This window comes from Brachycentrus maculatus, unplaced genomic scaffold (assembly GCF_059751285.1).
Source record: "Brachycentrus maculatus isolate JH-2025_06_01 unplaced genomic scaffold, ASM5975128v1 h1tg000197l, whole genome shotgun sequence".
Classification (NCBI taxonomy): Eukaryota; Metazoa; Arthropoda; class Insecta; order Trichoptera; family Brachycentridae; genus Brachycentrus; species Brachycentrus maculatus.
Window position 1 is genome coordinate 352,473 of NW_028280948.1, and position 23,543 is coordinate 376,015.

At 31.3% G+C, this 23,543-nt stretch overlaps 1 protein-coding gene across 1 annotated transcript in view; it reads left to right on the forward strand.

Moving 5' to 3' along the window:
- LOC148307547 (glycerol kinase 5) overlaps positions 1-23,063 on the forward strand; it is a 30,012-nt gene extending 6,949 nt beyond the window's left edge. The window contains exons 3-10 of the mRNA XM_088263275.1: positions 16,011-16,180; positions 17,710-17,799; positions 18,474-18,788; positions 19,424-19,655; positions 20,458-20,552; positions 20,746-20,909; positions 20,995-21,128; positions 21,765-23,063. Of these exons, the coding sequence (XP_088119401.1) occupies positions 16,011-16,180; positions 17,710-17,799; positions 18,474-18,788; positions 19,424-19,655; positions 20,458-20,552; positions 20,746-20,909; positions 20,995-21,128; positions 21,765-21,976 (1,412 nt within the window). The 3' untranslated portion in view covers positions 21,977-23,063. The remainder of the gene's footprint in view (positions 1-16,010; positions 16,181-17,709; positions 17,800-18,473; positions 18,789-19,423; positions 19,656-20,457; positions 20,553-20,745; positions 20,910-20,994; positions 21,129-21,764) is intronic.
- The last annotated feature ends 480 nt before the right edge of the window (positions 23,064-23,543 follow it).

Sequence of the window (23,543 nt, forward strand, 5' to 3'; positions counted from 1 at the left end):
AGAAGAGTAGCACAGAAGATATTTTACAATAGCTAGAAGTAGATTAAGGTGACCTTGGATACAATGACAGAAAGTGAAACAGCAGATGAAGTCATGAACCTAAAAAATGAGAATGAAAGTTAAGATAGCGAAGAAGAAGAAACAACACTGTTAAAAATGAAGCTACCAGTAACATCACATCCTAATTTAAGAGAGTTGATAATAATAAATAAAAAAACAGGAAACTTCAAAAGTGCAAACACAACTTGATTCCCTTTTCAAAGCAGATGACCAAAAGCAAGCGCGTCGATGTCAAACAGCAACGTCACTTCTCGACGAGTGTCTGAAGACAAATAAATAATTTAAAAAATGTGATTTGTATTGTTTATTTTTATCTTTTAGTCCGTCTCCGTAGTGTAATGGTCAGCACGCTCGGCTACCGTTCTGGAAGTCCCGGGTTCGATTCCCAAGGGGGTAAAATAAATATAAGTGATTTTTTCACTGTAATATTAATCCAATATTACCCTGGACTGGTACCTGAAGCGGAAGGCTGATCACCTTTCCTTCATGTGTAAACGATCAAGATAACACTTCGTTTATATGACGCAGTGCCCTATGCACCATTGGGTGCGTATAAGGGTTTTGTTTTTTTTTTTAATCCAAATGCAGTGTACATATTTAATTTTTTTGTTTTTAATATTTGTAACCTATTTTTATATAACGGACATTCGGCTTTAACAGACACCCCCAACCCCCAATTAGTCAGTTATATCGAGATTTTACTATAGGTACTTTAATTTTGATAAATTATCTCTCAATAGAATACCCATTAATTTATTATAAGAGATACAACTTATGTATTTATTTATTCATAAGATATTTAAATTATATTGACGGTGTATATTAACGATGCCTCAACTTGAGTCGAAGCCTCTACAGTTTTTATGAGAAAGAAGATGGAAGTCTGATAATCCCAGGCCTTATGACCTGGCATTTGACTTAAGTGATCACTTTATACACTTGCGAAACGTTAACCATTCTGTCCATTATTGAACATCCGTATTATATTCATTTTTTAAAGATGTATTGCACTGTTGTTGGATTTATTTCGTATGTTAGTTGTAATTTTTATAGTTGTGGAATTTGGGCTGACGATACTTCACGGCTGAGAGTTTCTGCTCAATAAAAAGCTTCTTTTCATCTCACCAATAGATGTCTCTGGTGGAGTTCTAGTGATTCAAGAACAATGTTTCAAAATTGGTTCATATATATAGAACTTCCCAGAAATTTGAGTAGTGTAGTTGTCAATAATGGGTAGAATTGGTGAATGTTACACGTGTGTAAAGTGATCCCTTAAGCCAGCCTATGACGGTCATCAGCCCCGTAAATTCCCAGACTTCCATATTCTTCTTCATCTTTGATGAGATGTCAAAAAATTATGTATATTTATAAATATATACATATATATATATTATATATTCCATAGGTATTGCAATTCCACACTTCGCCTTATTGATGCACACATTAAATGTCCACCAGAGTTAATATGAAATAGATTTAAATACCAATGATAAAAACCGTTATATTAAACATGTTTGGCACTAAAATACAAGTCTATTACTTACATATATTACAATAATTAAACAAAAACCACTTATTACATTGACTTTGAGAAAACCGAACTCTTTTAATTGATATTATGTTTAAACAAGAACAACACAGCTTTTTCCACTTCTATTTTATTTGACCAGTGACCGGGTTTTGACATTACCGAATCATTAGACCAGTCTAGTGATGATATTATACTTTATAAAATACAGTTCCACCTAGAAACGTCGTTAAAAATCCTAAATATTTTTATCCATACAATCGAACTCTTGAAATTTATATAAGTCACTCGTATTTACGAATGTCGAAAAACGTTACCAATCCAATCATATGAATATACATATAACTACATATTGGCCGTATTTCACATTCTGTCTGTGTTTGGTTAATCTCTTGTAAGTCAAATTTTTTTAGCGTAATTTAGTTTAACTTTGAAATAATAGTTAATTTTAAATAAATAAATTATACAAAAGAAAATTATTTTATTTAAATATATCCTAAGCGGATTATAAAACACTAAACCCTAAAAAACGGAAAGATTTGCGGGACTCTGAGGCCCCCACGTCAGTGGTTACGTGAAATTAAATCCACCTCAGTAGCTAAAGGTTAACATAATTTTAAGAAAAATTTCTTATTTTTTCTGTAAATAGCTGGAGAACCCTTATTTTTTATGTACATTCAGAGAACGTCATTTCGAAAGACGTCTTCTACAAATAAATAAACAAAAAGCGCGTTAGCTGTTGTAACACAGATAAAAAAGTCAATAAACATTTTTATCGCATTGTTTTTAAGGCTTTTGAATGAGCTGTGACAACGATGTTCTTTTTACACTGTCGGAACATGAATCGCATAATTTTCTTTTTATTTTGTAAATAATATTCCGTGTTGTTTTGCGTGAATAACGCGGGTATTTGAGTGGAAACAGAGGAACAATCGGTGTTATATGGCAGGCACAACGTCCATCGCGCACGAATACAAAACATGACCTTCTGTACAATGGCAACTTTTCACGGGTCCATAGCCTTTGGCAATACTGCCTGTATTGATAATCGAAAATATTTCGCTTTGACGCGGCATTCTGATGCTCTTCGTATTTTACGCGGGTATATATTTTATTTGAACTTAAACTTTAAAAAAAATGGTCCTGTGAAATCTCTGGACTACGCTTGACTGAATTTACGGAAAATCCCATGCTCAGCAAAATAAATGATAAAAAAATATCTCGCAAAAAAGGTCGCAGCGTTTGAAAGTCCATAAACTGTAATCGTAATAATGTCGGGTCAAGAATGTGGGTGTTTTTATTGTACATTATTAATGGTTTGTTATTACAAATATGTAATTCTGTCATATCCTGCTATTTTTTGACCAGAAATATTGTCAATTGACACCCTCTTGGTGTAGCGTTTGGAACAGTGCTCTTTTTTTTCAAATAATGTTCTTACAACAATAGAACCTGGTCTATATACATTCTGAAATTTGTAAATTTTCAAACTAGTTTAAAATATATTTAAATAGGAAATATTTAAAAAGACGAAGGAGATTAGTTAATTAAATATTTTTATTTCTAAAAATAACCGATGTATTGATATACCGTTTTTATTTTACGCCGGATTTTTCTACATTAAAATGTGACAGTTCAATTTTTAGAATCTTACCATATAATATTGAATCTTAATTTTTAAACTGTAATGAGCGATTCAAAACGATACCGTCGAGACAAATATGATTTTTATGCCTCGAATTTTATAAGAAATTCAGATAACAAATTATATTGGTATTATTATTGGTAACGGATTAAAAATATATGATTTTTTACACATATACTAAGCAAAAAAACAACAAACAATTAATTCAATATATTGCATATATAAATCGACATTACTTGGTAGCAAAAACATTCGGTTATACAAAAATGATGTAATATATTCCTGATTTTAATTATTTTTCGTGTCTTAAATATTCTTTGCATTTTAATTATTCTTCGCATCATTTTTAATTCTCTGTATCACATGGTGTCAGGTATGTTTATATTTCTTATATTATATAAAATTACTTTATTTATGCTTAACATAAATCTTCCATTCACGCGATTCAGGTAATATTCGTTTTAACATAATTTTCCTCAACTTTGCTAAGGATCAATGTATGCGTTTTTGCAGTTTGAATAAATATTAACTCCGCTTATTGTAATATTCATACCACGTACATTACTTAAATTTACTTTAGAAGTCTTTCGTTGAATTTTTTAGCAAAGCTAATTTTCTTTTCTTTAATGAACGACAAGTGGGATAAAAGATCATGGTCAATTAAAAACTTTAATGAAGTAATGGTGCTATATTTAATAATAAACATCCTTCTTGGCGTATAATAGAACAAGATTCAGAATTAAAAAATTAAAAATTACGTTCGAACTACATATGTGTAGAACGATGTAAAGAAAACATCAGAAAAAAAGCAGTATAAAAAATACTACAGAGCCATAATTATTATCTTATAATAGGCGCTCGTATTTGATTATTTAATAAATGAGTGAACCTTTTACTCGTACACAAACCGATATAATGGACGGAATGTAAATATTTGATTTTTCAGAATAATGGAGTATGCTAACTATTAAAAATTTAAAAATACAAGTACGAAATATTAAACATTAATATAAAATATATTCATATTTTATATCTGGAATGTTTTGCTAATTTCAAAAATATAATTTCAATATTAGAATGCAGACACAAATTCGATACTGAATCCAAGATTTTGTAGATGCTGTACTTCTCCTTATGAGGACAGTATAGATAACCTTATGTTATCTTAAATCTGTAATCCTGGTTTCAAAATGAAAGATACCTAAAAACAAAATTTTGTGGTGTTTGGAATTTTTAAATAGATACTTTTATAATAATTTGAAAACAAAGAGAGGATAAATCTATAGGATATCAACGTATCAAGTATCATTTCTTTCACATATTTTTGTAGAAATTACATGTTCATAAAAAAAATTAAAGTGAATAACTTTTTTTTTTTCAATTCGTATTTTTATCGACCCATTTTATTTAAACTTAGATAACGGTTGTTGTGCTTATTATATTATTAAAATACAGCAAAGTTACTTCTTGAGTTTATTTTTAAGAAACGATATGAGAATGATTTTTATATTTATATTTAAAAGAAAGGGGAAATATTTGTGTTCCTATTATTTACGAAAATACTTAAATTTTATATTTACTATTTCTTTGAACCTTGGCGGCTCATTATTAAAAAAAAAGGTATCAAATTGTGGTAGAGTGGGTTCAAACCCTGAAACTCTGACTCAAGAGTTCGTGAAACTAACCACGGGACCACAACCCGATTTTCTTTCTCCTCGTTTACCATTTTAACGTATTATTCAATTGTTTAAAAGTATAATATACTGTCACCAGTCATTTCCCTGTAGACGCCCCTCGCTGCAACAAGCAGAACTCCACTATTATTAGCCTTTCGTGCATCAGCTTGCGATACAACCGCAACACATCAACGTTTTATTTCCGTAACGTTATTCCCTACGAGTTATTTTAATACTAGTAAATAAATATACATAGAAACATTTCAGAGTTCCCTAACACTGCGGTTATTGAACTCTTTGTTTATAATTTTACGGAATAAACTAGATCTTTTACGTTTAAAATACCTTTCATTTGTAACACGTACCAGCAAAATTTTCTTAGATTTCTGCAGTATGGGATGGATCGTACAACCTTTACCTTTCCATTGTCTTGGAAATGCAACTGGATAATATGTTGGAAAAAATACACTCGTAGATAAAACTACCATGCCAATGTTTTTGGTGATAATTTTCTGGACAAACTGAAAGATCTTCTTGTACCACGTATCTTTAAATCTATTACATTTTCTTCCAATATGCAATTTAACAAATTGTATAAGTTTAATATTACTACGTAATAATAACCTTACGATTTTCTTCGTTAAGACCCTGAAAATATTACAAAGATCTAACATGCATCAAGATCATAGCTAGTTTATTTTTATTTGTGAATAATTATCTAAATAAATTATAATTATTGGAATAACTCGATCGCCATCACCTTGTACCTCGAAAGGCATCGCCCACCGTGGTGTAGTTGGATACACGAAGTCGCGGTTTCGATTTTTTCAATCAATTAAAATGACCTACGAGTTTTCAGCTTGATTTTTTTACAACATTTTGAGTGTGTCCAAATACTCGTTCACAAATCTGGATTATGTCGAATTTTTTGAAAATGAGTTTTTTACATTATTTTTGACATCTCAACATAGATGAAGAAGAACATGGAAGTCTCGGCATTATTTACAGGGCTTACGACAGTCATAGGCCTCACAAACAAATGAAAGAGTTTCTGGTTAATAAAAGGTTTCCTCATCCTAACATAGACGTCTCTAGGAACTCTCACACACTGTGTTTCGAGTTTGATCAATATATCTAGAAGTTTCAAGAATTTAAGTAGTGTGGTTGTCAATCATGGATAGAATTGGTGAATGTTACACGTGTGTAAAGTGATCACTCAAGCCACCCTTGACGGTCGTAAGCCATGTAAATGCCCAGACTTCCACAAACTTTACTTTTCTTTCTTCTTCGTCGTTGTTGAGATGTCAAAAAGAATGATATTTAATGCCGCATTTCTTATGAAATATTACAATTATACGGCATATCATGCGGCAAAGTCTCGATTTACGGATATCAGATTGACTACGAAGTGGATTGTTCGGGATGTTATTTACTTTAAAAATTACTTATGAACCACGTTCCAATAACGTATTCCAACTTTAATTTTCTTTTATCTATATTATCTTTTTATCTACCGATATAATTACTTATATTTATTTGACCCACCCTGGGAATTGAACCCGGGACCTCCAGTATGGTAGCTGAGCGTGCTGACCATTACACTACGGAGGTGGCTTCGCATAAAAACACACTCGAAGATATAGATATACGCGTACAAATGTTTGTCCTATCACCAGAAACCATTACCATATTTATTACAAGACATAAATTTTATATTCATACTATGTTGTGCATAATAAATTACATATTGCACCATGGCATCTTTGAGTACATACGTAAATATCGTAAAATGTACACAGTACATTAACCACCATCGATTTTTTACTATTTTTACCATTCGGTTGTAAAAAAATTATAGTACAAATGGTAAAAACGTTTTAAACATGGAAATAGTTTTTTATCTACAACATTTTGAGTGTGTCCAAATACTTGTTCACAAAATCTGGATTATCTCCAATTACAGGAGTTATTTTCATATTATTTTTTAACATCTCATCAAATATGAAGAAGAATATGGAAGTCTGGGCATTTACGGGGCTGACGACCGTCATAGGCTGGTTTAAGTGATCGACGGTACATCTTTTATGGCGGGAGTCTAATTTTTTTTAAGGTAATTATCGGTTGATAATTTTGACGCCAGCATACAAGTTGCATAGTAACTGTTTTGTTTTTAAGCAATTCAACGCGTTAAAAAGGGTTCTTTTAGTGTATTCTCGCGACATCTTTTTGTTGTTGTAGGCGATTTTTTTGAACAATTATTTACTAGCACCTCCTTGAAATTCTCCTTCTATATAATATTTTATACTGCAGATTGAATAAATATATAAGTATAGAGCAGTGATTCCCAAAGTGATCTATATCGACCCCCAGGGGTCTATGACAACTTGCAAGGGGTCTATGTTTTAATTTGAATTTAAAATATAAATGTATAAAACCTAACATGTGTGGTTCAAAGTGAGTAACACTACATATACCGGCTGTCAAAAATACATTTGAAGTTAATGAATCTGATAAAAATCAATATCAGGTAAGGCAAAGGGTCTACGAGATAAAAGAGTTTGGGAACCTCTGGTATAGAGGATGCAAAAATATTTATTCAATAATTACATACGCAATATATCATAATAATAATTCAATTTAAAAATAAACAAAATATTCGAGTGTCTGTTCATTTATGGCATGTTCACCTTATATATGTAAGGAAAACAGTAAAGTTCTTATAAAGAAAGGTTTATTTGTCTTTTGTAGTGGTAATATAAACAAACTCATGCACATACATAAGTAAATATATATTTGAAGAGTGTGATTTGCATATGTGTTTGTAAATGCATCGTGTTATGACGAAAATTAGAGTTCTCAACAATAGGTCGATGGGTAACAATTGCATAGGTAAAATCAACATATTTCATAAGGAGCACTGTTTGCAAACAGGGCTCCATGAAAATGTCAAGTACTAACATATAATTTTACACGGACAAATATTTATTAAAGCCCAACATACGTTAAATAACAACTTAATTTTCTTTTAGGTAACATTTAACGTAATTGAATTTTTTTCTTAAAACACCGTTTTTGTATTGAAAAAATAAGTTTTAACAACAAAAATCTAATATCGCTCACTCCTTTCAAGAACGTCATAAATCAAAAATCGACGATTTTCAGTTGTGCATGTTTTCGGAATGCCCAGAAAATGTACTATATCCCAACAAAAGGAGCATATTTTAAATTTAATATTTACCCGCTACAGGGCAGAAAGTGTTGTTTTTGCATTTTGAAGAAAAGGTATTGTTTTATTATTTTTTTAAATATACTAAATATTTTTCAAATGGAGAAAAAACCTTCAGGTTTTACCTAAAAAGATCTGTTGCGCAGTAAAAAGTTCAATAAGTGGCTTGATATTTTTTTCTAATACATTATATTATATTTTTAAACTTTAAAAACGTTCTCCTGAAAAGTATTTTGATTTATGACGTTCTTGAAAGGAGTGAGCGATATATCGGGCGCGAAGTGACGACCGGCTCAGCTCAGCTCAGCTGGACGCATAATGAATTATATTATTGCGAGTACGGCGTTAAATGAGTCTTTTTAAAACATACTTAGGTGCACATTCTGCCTATGGTGTAACTTTTTGAAATTGTGAACAACAAACCTTTGAATATAAGGCATGCAAGCATGTACTCCCTTAGTTAAATATCAATGTTAATAAATAAGAAATTGATTTTTTTTTTTAAATATATATTTTCATTACGGGAACGATCCGAGAAAATTAGTTTTAAAAATAAATTTACAAATACGAGTACGTCACAAATCGTGGTTAGAAATACGCGGTGATATTCAATGAATTTAACGTGAAATATACACACAAAAACTTACATAAAATATACACAGGTAAATCCATTAGTATAGGTACCTACATAAAAAGGATTGAGATGGGTAGGTACCTAACGGTTAATGAAAGTGATTTGATGGTATATTTTAAAAGGAGCCTTGACAATCAATTTACCATAAATTGAGCATTCCAACATATTTTTCAACAATATATTATTTCTATATTAGGTACTAAAGCGAGTGACGCTACGAGATAAGAAGGATTACGTATTTCCCCAGATTCTCAATTAATTCAATAGTTTATTTTAATTTCTTTTTTGTCTCGTTATGTTCAAATAATTGGTTACACGTTTAGAAATGTGAACAATTAAACCAGTTATTCGTAACAGGTTGTTAAAATATTGCCGAACGTCTTCTGTCAGGATATGTGGTCGGTAAAACTGGAATGTAATTAAATTTAGCTTTAAAAATAGAAAGTTAATCCTTTTTCCTTATTAGGCACTAATCTAATGATCTCATCAGGTAGTTTTATTTTGTTTTACTTACACCCAACTCACCTATATTGTATGAGCTGATTTGTATTTTTTTATTTATAATATTATGTAGAACATCAGTTGAATTTTCTTACCCAACTTTTGGACCGTTTACATATTATAAGCCAAAAACTTGATAAAACCAAGAACAAGTAAACTTTCGAGACAATAGAATAGAATAATACCTATAACAGCTAACATTATAAAGTAAAACTACACAAACACTGCCCGCATGTTCCTTATTCTAATATTCCAAGAAATTTAATGTTTTCTCATTTTGTTCGACTTAGCTTGAATTACACAACAAGATCAGTGACAAATATTTGTTTGCGAGTCTAGCTAGCTTCCCTTCCGTTAGCGTGTCTGCCTCTTTGGTGTAATGGCTAGCGTGTTTAGGTACAGTGCTGGTGGTCCCGTGTTCGATTCCCAGGGGGGTTTGAAAATCAATATTAGTGATTTTACACTATAATATTTATTTCATATTACCCTGAAGCGCAGGAGTGATCACCTTGCCTTAGTGTAAGTATCGATCAAGATAACACTGCGACAATACGATGCAGTGCCCTATGCACCATTGGGTATGGATAAAGGTTAGAAGAAGAAGCTAGCTTCATATTTTATTTCAATTTTCTAAACTAATATGTTATTTGTTATACGCTATACAAAATTTTGGATAATTCAAATAATTTGTTTAACGAAATTATTATATTTATTGTTTTGTTGTACCTGAGAAATGACACTGTTTGTGAGAGCGTTAACTTGCATTATTTTACGTATGTAACCTTGTATTCTGAAATTCATTTACATCAAAGACGTTTAAACCTCTTTGTGTTAACTTGCTTGTATGTAACTAATACAAATCGCCTGTCTGTAACAAAATAAATTTGGCCGAAATCAACGACCTTAAAAGTACGCTTACCTATGATAATTTATTCGTTAATATAACACAATTTAGGTTAAACATCATGATTTATCGTTAGTGCTAGGAATTCAACTTCCGAAATTTCAAGGTCACTACAAGAACTACATTTCATTCACGATGATGTATTGGTTTCCTATACCGCGCTAAAGGTCAGAATAAAATACTACGCGTAGGGTCATGATTATAATCAGGCCCTTTTTTCTTACTAGATATATATTATTAAGTGCAATAAACTAATCAAGGACTTTAGGTGCTATTTCAAATCAATTACCTCACAGAATCCGGAAATACCTAGGAACTAAATTCAATGCACTAATATCAAGTTAAAATAATATTGGTATGGTGTGGAAATCTCAAATCCGGTTCTTTGCATTTCCCATTTGATATTATTAACATGACACCATTTTTATGTTAAGGGGTTATTCGCAATGACAGAACTCATTCACTGGCTAATCGCTGAAGAGATACCATGTCTTTCCACGCCCGATTTTTTTAAAGAATGTACATTGGATTTTTACTTTGGTTTTTTAGAATATAAACATCCATGGAAAAAAATAATATATATATATTTTTTTTTTAACTCCTTACCTTTCAATAATTATTTTCTTCCTGAAACCATATAATTATTTCGAAGAAAAACTTATTTTTTCAATCCAAAAACGATATTTAAAGAAAAAGTCAATTACGTAAAATGTTAACTAGGTTTAGAGAAAATTATGTTGCGACTTATCAGATACTGGGCTTAGGTGGAGACTAACCGGAGTATTTCGTGTAACGTAACATGTTACGATGCGAGCATTCAGGCAGTCAGTACAGCGAGCCGAGCGCTCCATCCATAGTTTCGGATGCTCGCTGATGCTCGCCGCGATCAATGTTACGACGTTATGTTACGACGAAATGCTCCGGTCAGTCTCCACCTTTATAGCCTAATATAAATATATTAGGTCGATAGAACTTAATTTTCTCTAAACCCAGGTAACATTTGACGTAATTGATTTTTTCTTAAAACATTGCTTTTGTATTGAAAAAAATAGTTTTTCTTCGAAACAAATATACGGTTTTGAAAAGAAAAGTGTTATTGAAAGATAACGGCCCAGCGGTAAGCACGACGGATGGAACGCCACACGTGCAAGCATAAATCAAAAACTTTGTCATTAGTTAATACTTCTTAGACTCCTTCCGTTATGCTGATCCAAAATGGTGATATATTTATAATTCGATTTATGATGCTCAGATGTTCGCTGAATAACAACAAAAAAATTACCTTTGCGAATTCATTTATGCGATGCAAACTATTGATTCCATTTATAATTTATTTACAATAAAACTATATTTTTCCTGATAAATGACTTATCACGTTAATTTATTCTTCTTGGACATATTCATGTGAAGATTAATTTATTTTATTTTTCCATCAGATTCTAGAAAATCTAATATCTGCTGTTACAAATGATTTATTTATATTTTTTGGTAATATATCAAAAATTAAACAAGGATTGAATTCTACTTTTATTTCAATATAGTCGAACGTCTTATTAAAACATTATCATGAGTTTGATAATGTCTTGATAAGACGAAACGCGTCACTAAAAACATACATCATTGTTTATATTAAAATTAAAGTAGAATTCAATCCAATAACCTTGTTTAATTTTGGATATATTACACAAAAAATTTAAATGGAATTCTACCAATTGTCTTCATTACAATAAATCATTTATTTTAAACTATTGTAGGCAAACGTAAACGTTATATTTTCTTATTTCTTGGTACATATATATCATAAAATTACCATGTAGCTCTCGGGTAGGGGTTTCTTATAAATGATCTAATCAGTACATGGGGATTAAAAATTCAATTAAAGCCCACATAACAATATAATAAAGGTGATACACGCATACATCAAACGCGAACTTTATTAATCTAAGCGTGGTAACGCATCAGTGACTGGTTTAATGAAAACGGGTAATAATTCATTGGATATTGATTAAATACATAATGTACGAGAAACAATATACCCACGTGTACTTAAAAAACAATACTCTTACCTTTTTTAAAAAAAATATTGATATGAATGCATTTTCATAATAAAAATGAATTGCTTCTTTCTTTTACTGTGACTACTTCATTTCTGTCATTGGTTTAATCAAAATACTTTTAATTTACTGACAGCGTAATTTTTTTATATTTTTACGCACTTTTTAAGAACTTATATACACACATACATACAGTATCGAACAGATTACTTGAAAAAAAAAATTTTTTTATATTTTCGTAAAAAGTTTTGTAAAATCTTTTGTTTATTAGTTATATTACAAATTAGTATTTAATATGATCTCATTTGGGCTCAATCAATGATTTAACTCTTCTTTGCGTCTATTATATAAGGTTTAGGCACGTGGATGCCATTTTTTCGTCTCGAGACCATACCTGAAGTTTGGACAAAATGAGCTTTTCCACTTTAGTGCAATCAATTTTGGATAGCCGATTCTTACAGATTGCCGATAGATTTTCAATTACGTTTATGTCTGGCAAAATTCTTGACCAGTCCAACACAGTTCGTTGTTTTTTTGTTAAAAATTTCATTTTTATTGCATTTGTGGCAGGGGGTTAAATCCTGCTGAAATATTCCATTACCATTTGACCTTCGTTTTTGTATCTCTGGTAGTATATTTTCCGTGATACTTCTCGCTATTCATCATTTCAGTCACTGAAAGAAGCACCCCTGGTCCATAATACGAGGAACACCCCCAAAAAAAATTAAGAGGTGTTAAAAATACGAAAAAAAAGTTTTGTTTCAATTAATCTGTTCGATACTGTACATCTATTGACCAATCGATGTTTGAATATTATAACTTTCAATTACTCTTAATTAATCAATTTTTCTCGAAAACAGAAAATAATGTTTGCAATTCGAAAATGTATATTTTAAAAGTTTGAATTGTCGATTTCACCAAAACCAATTATCAAAACAAAATTGAACTATCGAGCGTGACGAGCGATATTTTTTGGGGGAATCCGATGCCGGTAATTTTCAACAAAAAAAAACTATTATCTCAGCATACAGCTAAGGTCAAAGATAATATTTATCCAGCTATAAAGCAATTGATCACCATACCAATATTAACACCGCAATAAAAAGTTGGAAAAAAATATTAAATAAAAATAAACCTTTCAAATCGAAGACAATCAATTTGTTTGTGTGAATTTCAATAAGATATATAAAACTGAATAAAAAATCATGTATTATATGTTGGATTATTTTTGGATGCTTTGCCAAAAAAATATACATGTTGTATTCTGTGTGAATCTTCGATTTATCGATTTACGATGTACGGGTATCTAGGGGTGTCCGCCTCCATAGTGTAGTGGTTAGCGCGCTAGGCCACCATACTGGAGGTCCCGGGTTCGTTTCCCAAGAGGGTCAAAAAAATATTAATTATTTTTCAGTTTAATGACGCTGGACTGGTGCCTGAATCGTAAGGCTGATCACCTTTCTTTCGTGTATTTAACGATCAAGATAACACTGCTTCTATACGATGCAGTGCCCGATGCATTATTGGGTTAGAAGGGTTAGAAGATGAAGATCTTTGTTTTCTAATACAGTGTCAGATGGGATTAGGGAATCGTTCTGCATCGGCTTCATTTAGAAAATTGAAGTAATGTTCACTGTCACTTTATTAAAGAAAAATCAAAGCAAACACTTATGAAGGGAAAGTGGCAAATGAAAAACCCTACGCGAAAGATCTTTATTTTACATTTTTATTGAGGTACTGAATGAATCATTTAAAACTTAAATTTTTTACTATTATTTTAGCGTGAAAAAATTATGATTTTTCTTTTGAACCAACGAACCTATTTGGTGTTAAAGGACTAAAACACGCATTCGTCTCGAACTCGTCGTCGGAACGAGAGCAAAAGACAGAGCCCCGAAATCGTTCGGATTACAGTGCGCCTCGGATTACGGAGCGTTCGGATTAGAGAACAGGCACTGTACATAGTTATTTTTATTTTATTATACAGACATATAATCAAAATATGAATTTACCTATGATATAGCTTATAAAAGTATAATCACTAAACATATCGCTCACTCCTTTCAAGAACGCCATAAATCAAAAATCGTCAATTTTCAGTTGTGCATGTTTTCGGAATGCCCAGAAAATGTACCATATCCCAGCAAAAGTGGCATATTTTTTAATTAATATTTACCCGCTACAGGGCAGAAAGTGTTGTTTTTGCATTTTGAAGAAAAGGTATTGTTTTTTTTAAATATATTAAATATTTTTCAAATGGAGAAAAAACCTTCAGGTTTTACCTAAAAAGATCTGTTGCACAGTAAAAAGTTCAATAAGTGGCTTGATATTTATTTTTAGTACATTGTGTTATATTTTTAAACTTTAAAAACGTGCCCCTGAAAAATCAAGTTTTTTGATTTATGACGTTCTTGAAAGGAGTGAGCGATATGTATAGGCAGGGTTTTTTATTCATGTAACGCGGTGAACGGCGTTCCGGCACCTTTTTTCGCGATTAAAAAAAAATTATAAATTAGACGAAACAATGTTTGTGCTTACCATATTACAATCTTAATTTATATCATTGGTCAAAATGATAAAATATTGTATTGTATTGAATATTTAAACGATGTTTGAATTTTTTTTTGTAAAAAGCTTGACATGCAGTGAGTTCCGGGACCTTTTTGTTTAAAAAAAACCCTATGTATAGGTATAAAACCAAGAGCAGATAAAAAAATGAGTTTTGTTTACGTTACATTACGTTTTTTTTTAAGAAGATACGTTAGGAAATTTGAAGCAAAAACTACGGTTGCACGATAGCAAAAACTCTTAATAACCTTTTTTTGGATGTTGGCTTACGTCGTCGATAGGATTTGTGATCCCCCCCCTATCCCGACGATATTTTTGTTGTTTGGCCGACGATACGTGTAGTTACTTATTGACTGTAACATAAGTGTTTCTAATATCGATCAATGGGGGGCATGAACACTTTGATCACCAGGCGCCGAGTAATATCCTACGTTTTATATACAGGGTCATCAAAAATAATACCAGCATTTAAAAAAAATATAGCATCAAAACTCTTTATGATAAACAAGTAATTCTGTCACTGAACGCTAGCTGGTAAACGTAAGTTTTGTTTTGAAGATAGCTTGAACTTGAGGCAGATGAGAGTTCCATATAAACATAAAATATGTATATATATATATATATATATATATATATATATATATATATATATATATATATATATATATATATATATATATATATATATATATATTACATTGAATAAAGCAGTGGTATCCATCCCTTGCACTTAAGGTACCAGTCCAGGGTGACATTATATAAATATTAGACTAAAATATCACTAATATTTATTTTGACCCTCTCGGAAATCGAACCCGGGACCTCCAGCATGGTAGCCTAGCGTGCTAACGACTGCACTATGGAGGCGGACGAAATTAAACATCTTCATTCTTCACACCCTTATCCGAACCCCAATGGTGCATAGGGCGCTGCATCATATAAACGCAGTGTTATCTTGTTCTTTAAAACATGAAAGAAAGGTGATCAGCCCTACGCTTCAGGTACCAGTCCAGGATAATATTGAATAAATATTAGAGTGAAAAAATCACTTATATTTGTTTGACCCCCCCCCCTGGGAATCGAACCCGAGATCTCTAGTACGGTAGCCAAGCGTGCTGACCATTACACTAAGGAGGTAGACAAAACGTACTGAATTTTATTTTTATGTGATGGTATTGTGTATTTTCCCTTAATCCTTAAAAATTTTCTTGCAGATGCAAAGATATCGGCTTCTCAGATCAGCTCTCTGGGTCTCTCTACTCAGCGGGGAACATTTGTGACTTGGGACCGTCGTACCGGGGAATACTTCCACAACTTCATCACATGGAGAGATATGAGGGCTGACAGCATCGTCAACAAGTGGAACCGATCAGTGCTAAACCGGGTAAGGAATTTTACTTAAACGAAAGGCATAATTGCATACTACTTTATTATATTCTTCACAACCCCAATGCACCTAAATGTCTTGCTGAAAATTTTATATACCTCTCAGATCATGGTCTATCACTTCGTTCTTTCCAAGAAAGAACACTTTCCATTCCTCGCCATAACACATCATTCTTCAGTGATTGCTTCTCTGTCCAAGCGGCCAGACTTTGGAATGAATTACCTCTCCGTGTAAAAATGTAAATGCACCTTCTCTAATAACTTTTAAGAAGCGTCTGAGACATTACTATTTATCATTAGAATCCTAACTGTCCATCAAATCTCCTCTCTTAGTTTCACCCTCTACTTCATTCCCTAAACTCCCTTTTTCTTTTGCCTTCCTTAGTATCATCAATTTGTAATTAATGTTTTTTTAAATGTTCAAGTACTATCTACCCTCTGATTGTAAACAGCTATATATGGTATCAAAGGTTTTAACCAATATCACTAGTCTATTTTTGGTTGGTTGGAAGATATTGTTTTTTAACAATAAGCCCGCCAATGTATTTTTTTTTGTACATAAAGTTTAAACAAATAACCAAATAAATAATTAGGCAAAATAATCTGATAACAGATCATTTTATCTATTCTTGAGTATATTGCAAATATTGCTAGTTACATAGAATATACAATTATCGTTAATGTGGTTTGTATAGAGATGATTAAGGAAATACCTGAATATTAAGCATTTGCGTATTTAAAAAATCAAACAAGTTAGGTAAGAGGAATTGAAACAAATAAGAATTATATATGTTAAAACTAGTAAGTACCTGCAAAATATCACAGGAAAACTTATCAACAAAAATAAACAAATGTTTGATAAATATTGACAAAACAAATAATTTTGAAATTTCTATTCACAGCTTTATAGTTTGCCGTTGACCTGTTGAAATCTTCAATAGATATAATTTAGCATTGTCATAATATGCACCTCATTAAAAAAATTGTATTCCTAAATATATGTTATTTTGTTGGTACTGGTTTGTTTGGCATTTGGGTATAATTTTAAAATACCCAAATGCAACACAAAATAGTACCAACAAAATAACATATGCTCAGGAATAAAAAAATTCAACAGCCTCCCTTTAGAAATTAAAAATATAAAAGACACAAACACTTTAAAAGAAACTCAATGAACACTACAAACATATACAGACTAAACAAGATAACTCCCTAGTATAGCATAATTATATATGTTCCCCTGTAATATATTTTTTTAAATGTATAACATTATACAAAAAACAACAAATAAAAAAGAAAAAAGTCCCTCTCCAAGCACAAGAGCTCAGTCTCTTGGAGAGGCTCAGCACAACTAAAATTATAAGATTGTTTTAAGTAGAAATGTATGGAAATTGTATTAAATTGTATAAAAAAATGTAACTATATTAAATGAAAAAAAAATAGTAATGCAATTATACTACATACTCATATTTTTTTTGTTTATAATTATATTTGTGATATAATTACATAAGTTTAAAATTATTTCAGACTGTCTCTGCAGCTGCCTATGTTCTGTATACATTTTCAAGAAGTAAACGGTTTTTAGCTGCCAGTGTTATCAAATTTTCTAATAATCAGGTAAAAACAAATATCATTATTAAATAATACTAAAAATTTCTCAATGCATTATAAAATTTATTATAAATTTTATTGTAAACAAAATAAAAAACAGAATCAAATATTTTTATGACCTTTCAGCGGATTGTGTATGGATAATTAAATTAATATTTGATTTCATTAAGGCTATCTCAGTTGCCCCGTAAAAAAAAAATTAATTGTACTTTACATATTTCCGCCCCCGTAATGTAGTGGTCAGCATGTTTGGCTACCATGCTGGAGGTCCCAGGTTCGATTACCAGGGGGGTCAAAATAAAGATAAGTTATTATGCACTGCAATATTTATTTAATACATATTACCCTGGACTGGTCCCTGAAGCGCAGGAGTGATCACCTTACCTTAATGTAAACAACGTAACACTGCGTCAATATGATGCAGTGCTTTATGCACCATTGAGTTAGCAGAAGAAGAATATTTATTTAATATTACCCTGGACTGGTGCCTGAAACGCAGGGCTGATCACCTTTCTGCATTTGTTTAGTGATCAAGTTATATATGTATATAATTATTGTCATCTTGATCATTAAATACATTATCATAATTATATACTTAGTGACCTATGCACCATTGGGTCTGGATAAGGGTTAGAAGAAGAAGATACATATTTACTAATTGTTTGTAATTGTATTTGTAGATTACTCCCCGATTAGCGTGGGCTTTAAAAAATGTTCCTAAATTACGAAATGCCGTTCGCAATGGAACTGCCGTATTTGGCACAATAGACACATGGCTTCTTCACAAGCTTACGGACGGAAAGATCTACGTCACAGATTACTCAAACGCTTCAGCCACGGGGATGTTCGATCCCTTCATACAGAAATGGTCCACGTGGGGTTTACGCTTCATCGGGCTGCCAGTGGATATCCTACCCATAGTCGTAGATTCAGCTGGAGATTTCAACCACGTTGAAGAATCCTTACTAGGAGCTAAGATTCCAATCACATGCTGCGTGAGTACATGCTATTTTGTATTTAGTTAATTATACAACCATTGTCTTTTGTGCATTACATAATATCGCCAAGAATTGTTAAAAACTCATATGGTAACAAAACACTTTCGGCGCTCTGCGACCATACAGCCCCCAACGTGACGAAAATGCTGAAACTTATTGCATCATTCTTCGTAAAACTCAGTATTTCCTTTATAGGTTTATGCTCTTCTTGTTCTTCTGTGGTCTCAATCCTGTGGATTAGTTAGCAGCAACAAATGACACCTCCTTCATTATTCTGGTCTTACTGCGTTTTATTCTCAGGACGGCAGTGTAATGACACATGTTTTGCAATGCTTGAGTTTCCAGGCTCAGTTTCTAACAGTGAAAATATAAAATCCTGAATATTCTCTATTAAAATAAGTCAGGTTGCGGTCCCGTGATTAGCCACTCCGAGCCAGAGTTTCTGGGTTCAAACCAATGGACATAAACACAATACTCTTTATAATTACAGGCCGCTCAAGCCTATGAAAATTGTTTAAAATTAAAATACTTTTATATGTTTTATTTAAATTTAAAAGAACAAAAATATAACTATTTTTTGTTGTTTTTAAAGTTGTTTTTTACTATCTATTGTTTTCATATATTTGTAACAGATGGCCGACCAATCAGCTTCCATGTTCGGTGCTTGCTGCTTCAATCCTGGTGATGTGAAGCTGACTATGGGCACTGGTAGCTTCATCAACATAAACACTGGCCCCAAACCTCATGCAAGTGTTCTCGGGCTCTACCCCCTGGTGGCGTGGAAGTACGGAACGGAGATGGTTTTCATGGTGGAAGGGAATAATAATGATACGGGAACACTGATTCTCTGGGCTCTTTCAGCTGGTAACTTGTTTTTCTTTTATGCCCTTTTTTATGTTGTAGCAGTGAACATATAGTCCATTGAGCTTAATAATCTAGACAAAGAGCTGTGGCCGGAACGGTAGTTCAAATCTAGAAAGATAAAGTAATACCCGGACAGTTACGTATACAGATGTCATCAATGTACAATTTATAAGGTCATGATTTTATTAGTTTTTTTGTTGAATTGATTTACTAATTATTTAACTCAGCTATTTAAGGTACAAATCTTAACTAGTATCACTGAGTCCGCCAATATACATTTATTCTTTACAGATAATTCAATAAACTCCTTATTTATTTAACAAATATTATTATATTACCCCCTTATTATTGACAACAAGGCGAAAACAAATGATTCATAAAATCTGATTTTTTAAAGATATATATATTTATATATATATATATATATATATATATATATATATATATATATATATATATATATATATATATATATATGTATATATATATATATATATATATATATATATATATATATATATATATATATATATATATATATATATATATATATATATATGTATATATATATATATATATATATATATATATATATATATATATATATATATATATATATATATATATATATATATATATATATACATATATATATGTATATATATATATATATATATATATATATATATATATATATATATATATATATATATATATATATATATATATATATATATACACATATTTATATCCAGGTATATATCAAAGTCATATTTTTAAACACAATTATCCTTATTTTTAGGATTAATTGAACATGCTAAGGAAACAGCAGATTTAGCAAATAGTGTTGATGATACCGATGGGGTATTCTTTATTCCTGCTTTCACAGGCTTAGGTGTAAGTAAATCATTTAAAATATTATATTTCTACTCTATTAATACAGAATCAAGAGATCCTCATATTTTATAAATTGTCCATTAGACAGATGAAAATATTTAATAAAATAAGTGATACCCGATTCCATTTTAATTATTGAATTATTGAATTTTATTTTGAATTCATTTGTTGTATGTACTTGTTCTATTTACAGCCTCCTATAAATGATCAGACAGCTGCAGCCGGTTTCATTGGAATGAAAATGACATCAAAGCGGGAGCATTTAGTTCGATCAATTCTCGAAGCTATATCCTTTGGAGCGGTTCAACTCTATAAATGTACAACCACCGAAACATCATACAAATTACATACTATTAGGTGAGTTCACTATAAGTGGTAATAATACATGTTCACAATATTTATAGAATGCTGATAAATCATTACTTGCTTTTATTTTTTGCAGACTTGACGGAGGCGTTGCTCAAAATAATTTTGTTAGTCAACTGATAAGTGATATGACGGGATTAAGGTTAGAACGACCAGTTTCATCAGAAATATCAGTCCTCGGATGTGCCTTATTATCGGGACTCGCAGCAGGTGGGGAAAACTCAATTAATCCATGAATATTACTAAGTTACTTTTATAAGACAGGCTCCTTAGAGATGTATCGGATATTGATGAGTACATAGTATATTTTTGATAAAACAATTTGCACTCACAAAAAGTATAAATAAGTTGTAAGAGGGTTCGGTAGTGATCGAGAGTAGACCAAATTGAGAGATTTTCTTATAATCTGGTAGTCCTCCTAGCTCAGACAATAAACTCTCTTCCAATTCTTACAGTTCTTTGAGAATGATCATTCAAAAAGATCTAAGATATTCTACTACAGTTCACAACTTTTAAGGTTTTTCCAACATTGTTTTACATAGGTTAACATCTTACATTGCTAAACTGCAAGTTCGACAATAATAAATATTATACCATTTGATATTTCCATTATGAATATATGTATTTCAGAACTAAACGACATTGATTTAGATGAATCGGATGATATTTTTATAGTAAATAATATGAAAGCGAATTGATAAATCATGGTTTTGGTTGTCGGTCATTAGAAACACATAGTGAGTAAAATGAAAGCAATATAAACGGGATCATAATTTAATTTTTTCTCTATTTTTTATTCTTGGCCCCTGCAATATTTTTGAATTATTGGTTACAATATATTTTTAGGTGTATGGAGCTCAAAAGAACAGATCAGTTCATTCTACAAAGTTGACAGGGTGTTTACACCCCGAGATGGCGTCGGAGCATCATACGAAGGGGTTCTTCACCGGTGGGAAGATGCTGTAAAACGATTCACCGGCTGGTACTCGGCGGGGAAGAAAAAAACCAACGTAGTGTCGCCAAAGTTCACATTTACCGAAACTAAAGTGATGGCCTAGCACAGGCTGCAAGAAGGCGCGTTTTATCGCCTTCTCTGCATCCCCAAGTTTTTTAATAGAAACCGCAAATTGACTATTACTCTCTTAATGGTGGCGTTCTTTGTGCTTCTCTTCAGTTTTAGTGTTGTAAATGATGGTGCAGATAGCTGAGGTTGGAATAAAACTGTTACGGGTTCTATAGGCCAAGGAGGGGAATATCCCACTACTTTCCTCCAGGTGGTTTTCTCGTTAACAGTTCTTTCCGCTTTATTCAAGTTATTTATATACTTATTTGTTTTATATAGACATTTTGAATATCTTCGAAATTTCTGGATTATGGGCAATGTATTTATATGAGCACTTTTAATGTCCTAACATCGCAAAGGTAATATGTTATATTATATATTACATTATATGTTACATTAAAACGTTATTACGTGGCCGAGAATAATATAAATTCAAAAATGCATTGTTATTTATCCAGGTTTAACTTTATGCTTTAGGTAACTTTAACATTACTTCCGAAATACTTCAACTGAGTTTTATATAATGGCGTTTCAAAACCAGTTGTGTATTCATATTCTCAGGAATATAGTTACCAACAAATAATTAATATTTGGTTATTACCTACCTAAACCTTTATCATTTGTCTGGTGAAGAAGAATTAGGTTCTTTTTATGTCATTGATGGTGCTGTTACTAATTCCATAGATATATTTAGTATATCGGACTGTAAAAATGTATGAATCTCAGCTCTTCAATATTTATTGTTTGTACTCATTGTGCAAACATGAATTAAATTATTCTACTACTCAGATAGATGTTATTTTTCTGGGCTATTATTATGTTCATGATAAACACTAACATTGTTTTTAACCACTTGTATTTTTGGTACTATTATTCCAACTGTTTTGACAAATACCTTGTCTTCTTCATATATATATATGTATTCATCCCTGAAGAAGTATTTGTCAAAACTAGTTGGAATAATAGTTCAGTGGAACCTTTCATAACGAGCAAAATCATTCCAGAATCTTACTCATATAGGGAAACATTTTTTATTTTGACTGCCATGAAAGTACCAGCTCACAAGTCAATGTCGTGAAAAAGGGACTTGCCCTTATTATGCGAATTACTCCTTATAAGAGGTTCCACTGTACATTTTTTTCACGCATAATCTGTAAGGGGTTAAACTACATTTATACATGAAATAAGATTCTCTCACAAGCTCGCCTGCATGAACTCCACTGTACCAAAAATAAAAGCGGTTAAAAACAAAGTTTTTTTTTATGTAAATATACACTTTTTTATCATTTAATATTATAATTTTATGGCACTGTGTACCCACTGGGACCCATTAGAAAAATTAAAACTATAACATCTCCCTAATAATATAAGTATAAATTATTTTATTTTGTTCCAATATCATTAACTGCTAAGTTCTATAAATATTAAATATATATTTTTAGTATATGTAGAAGATAGAAATGTGATCAAATAAAAATAGTATGTTTTCTGGGAATCTTAAACAAAAATATATTAATTTGAGAGTTGTTACATAAACAATGGCTACTGAGACAGCTTTGAAA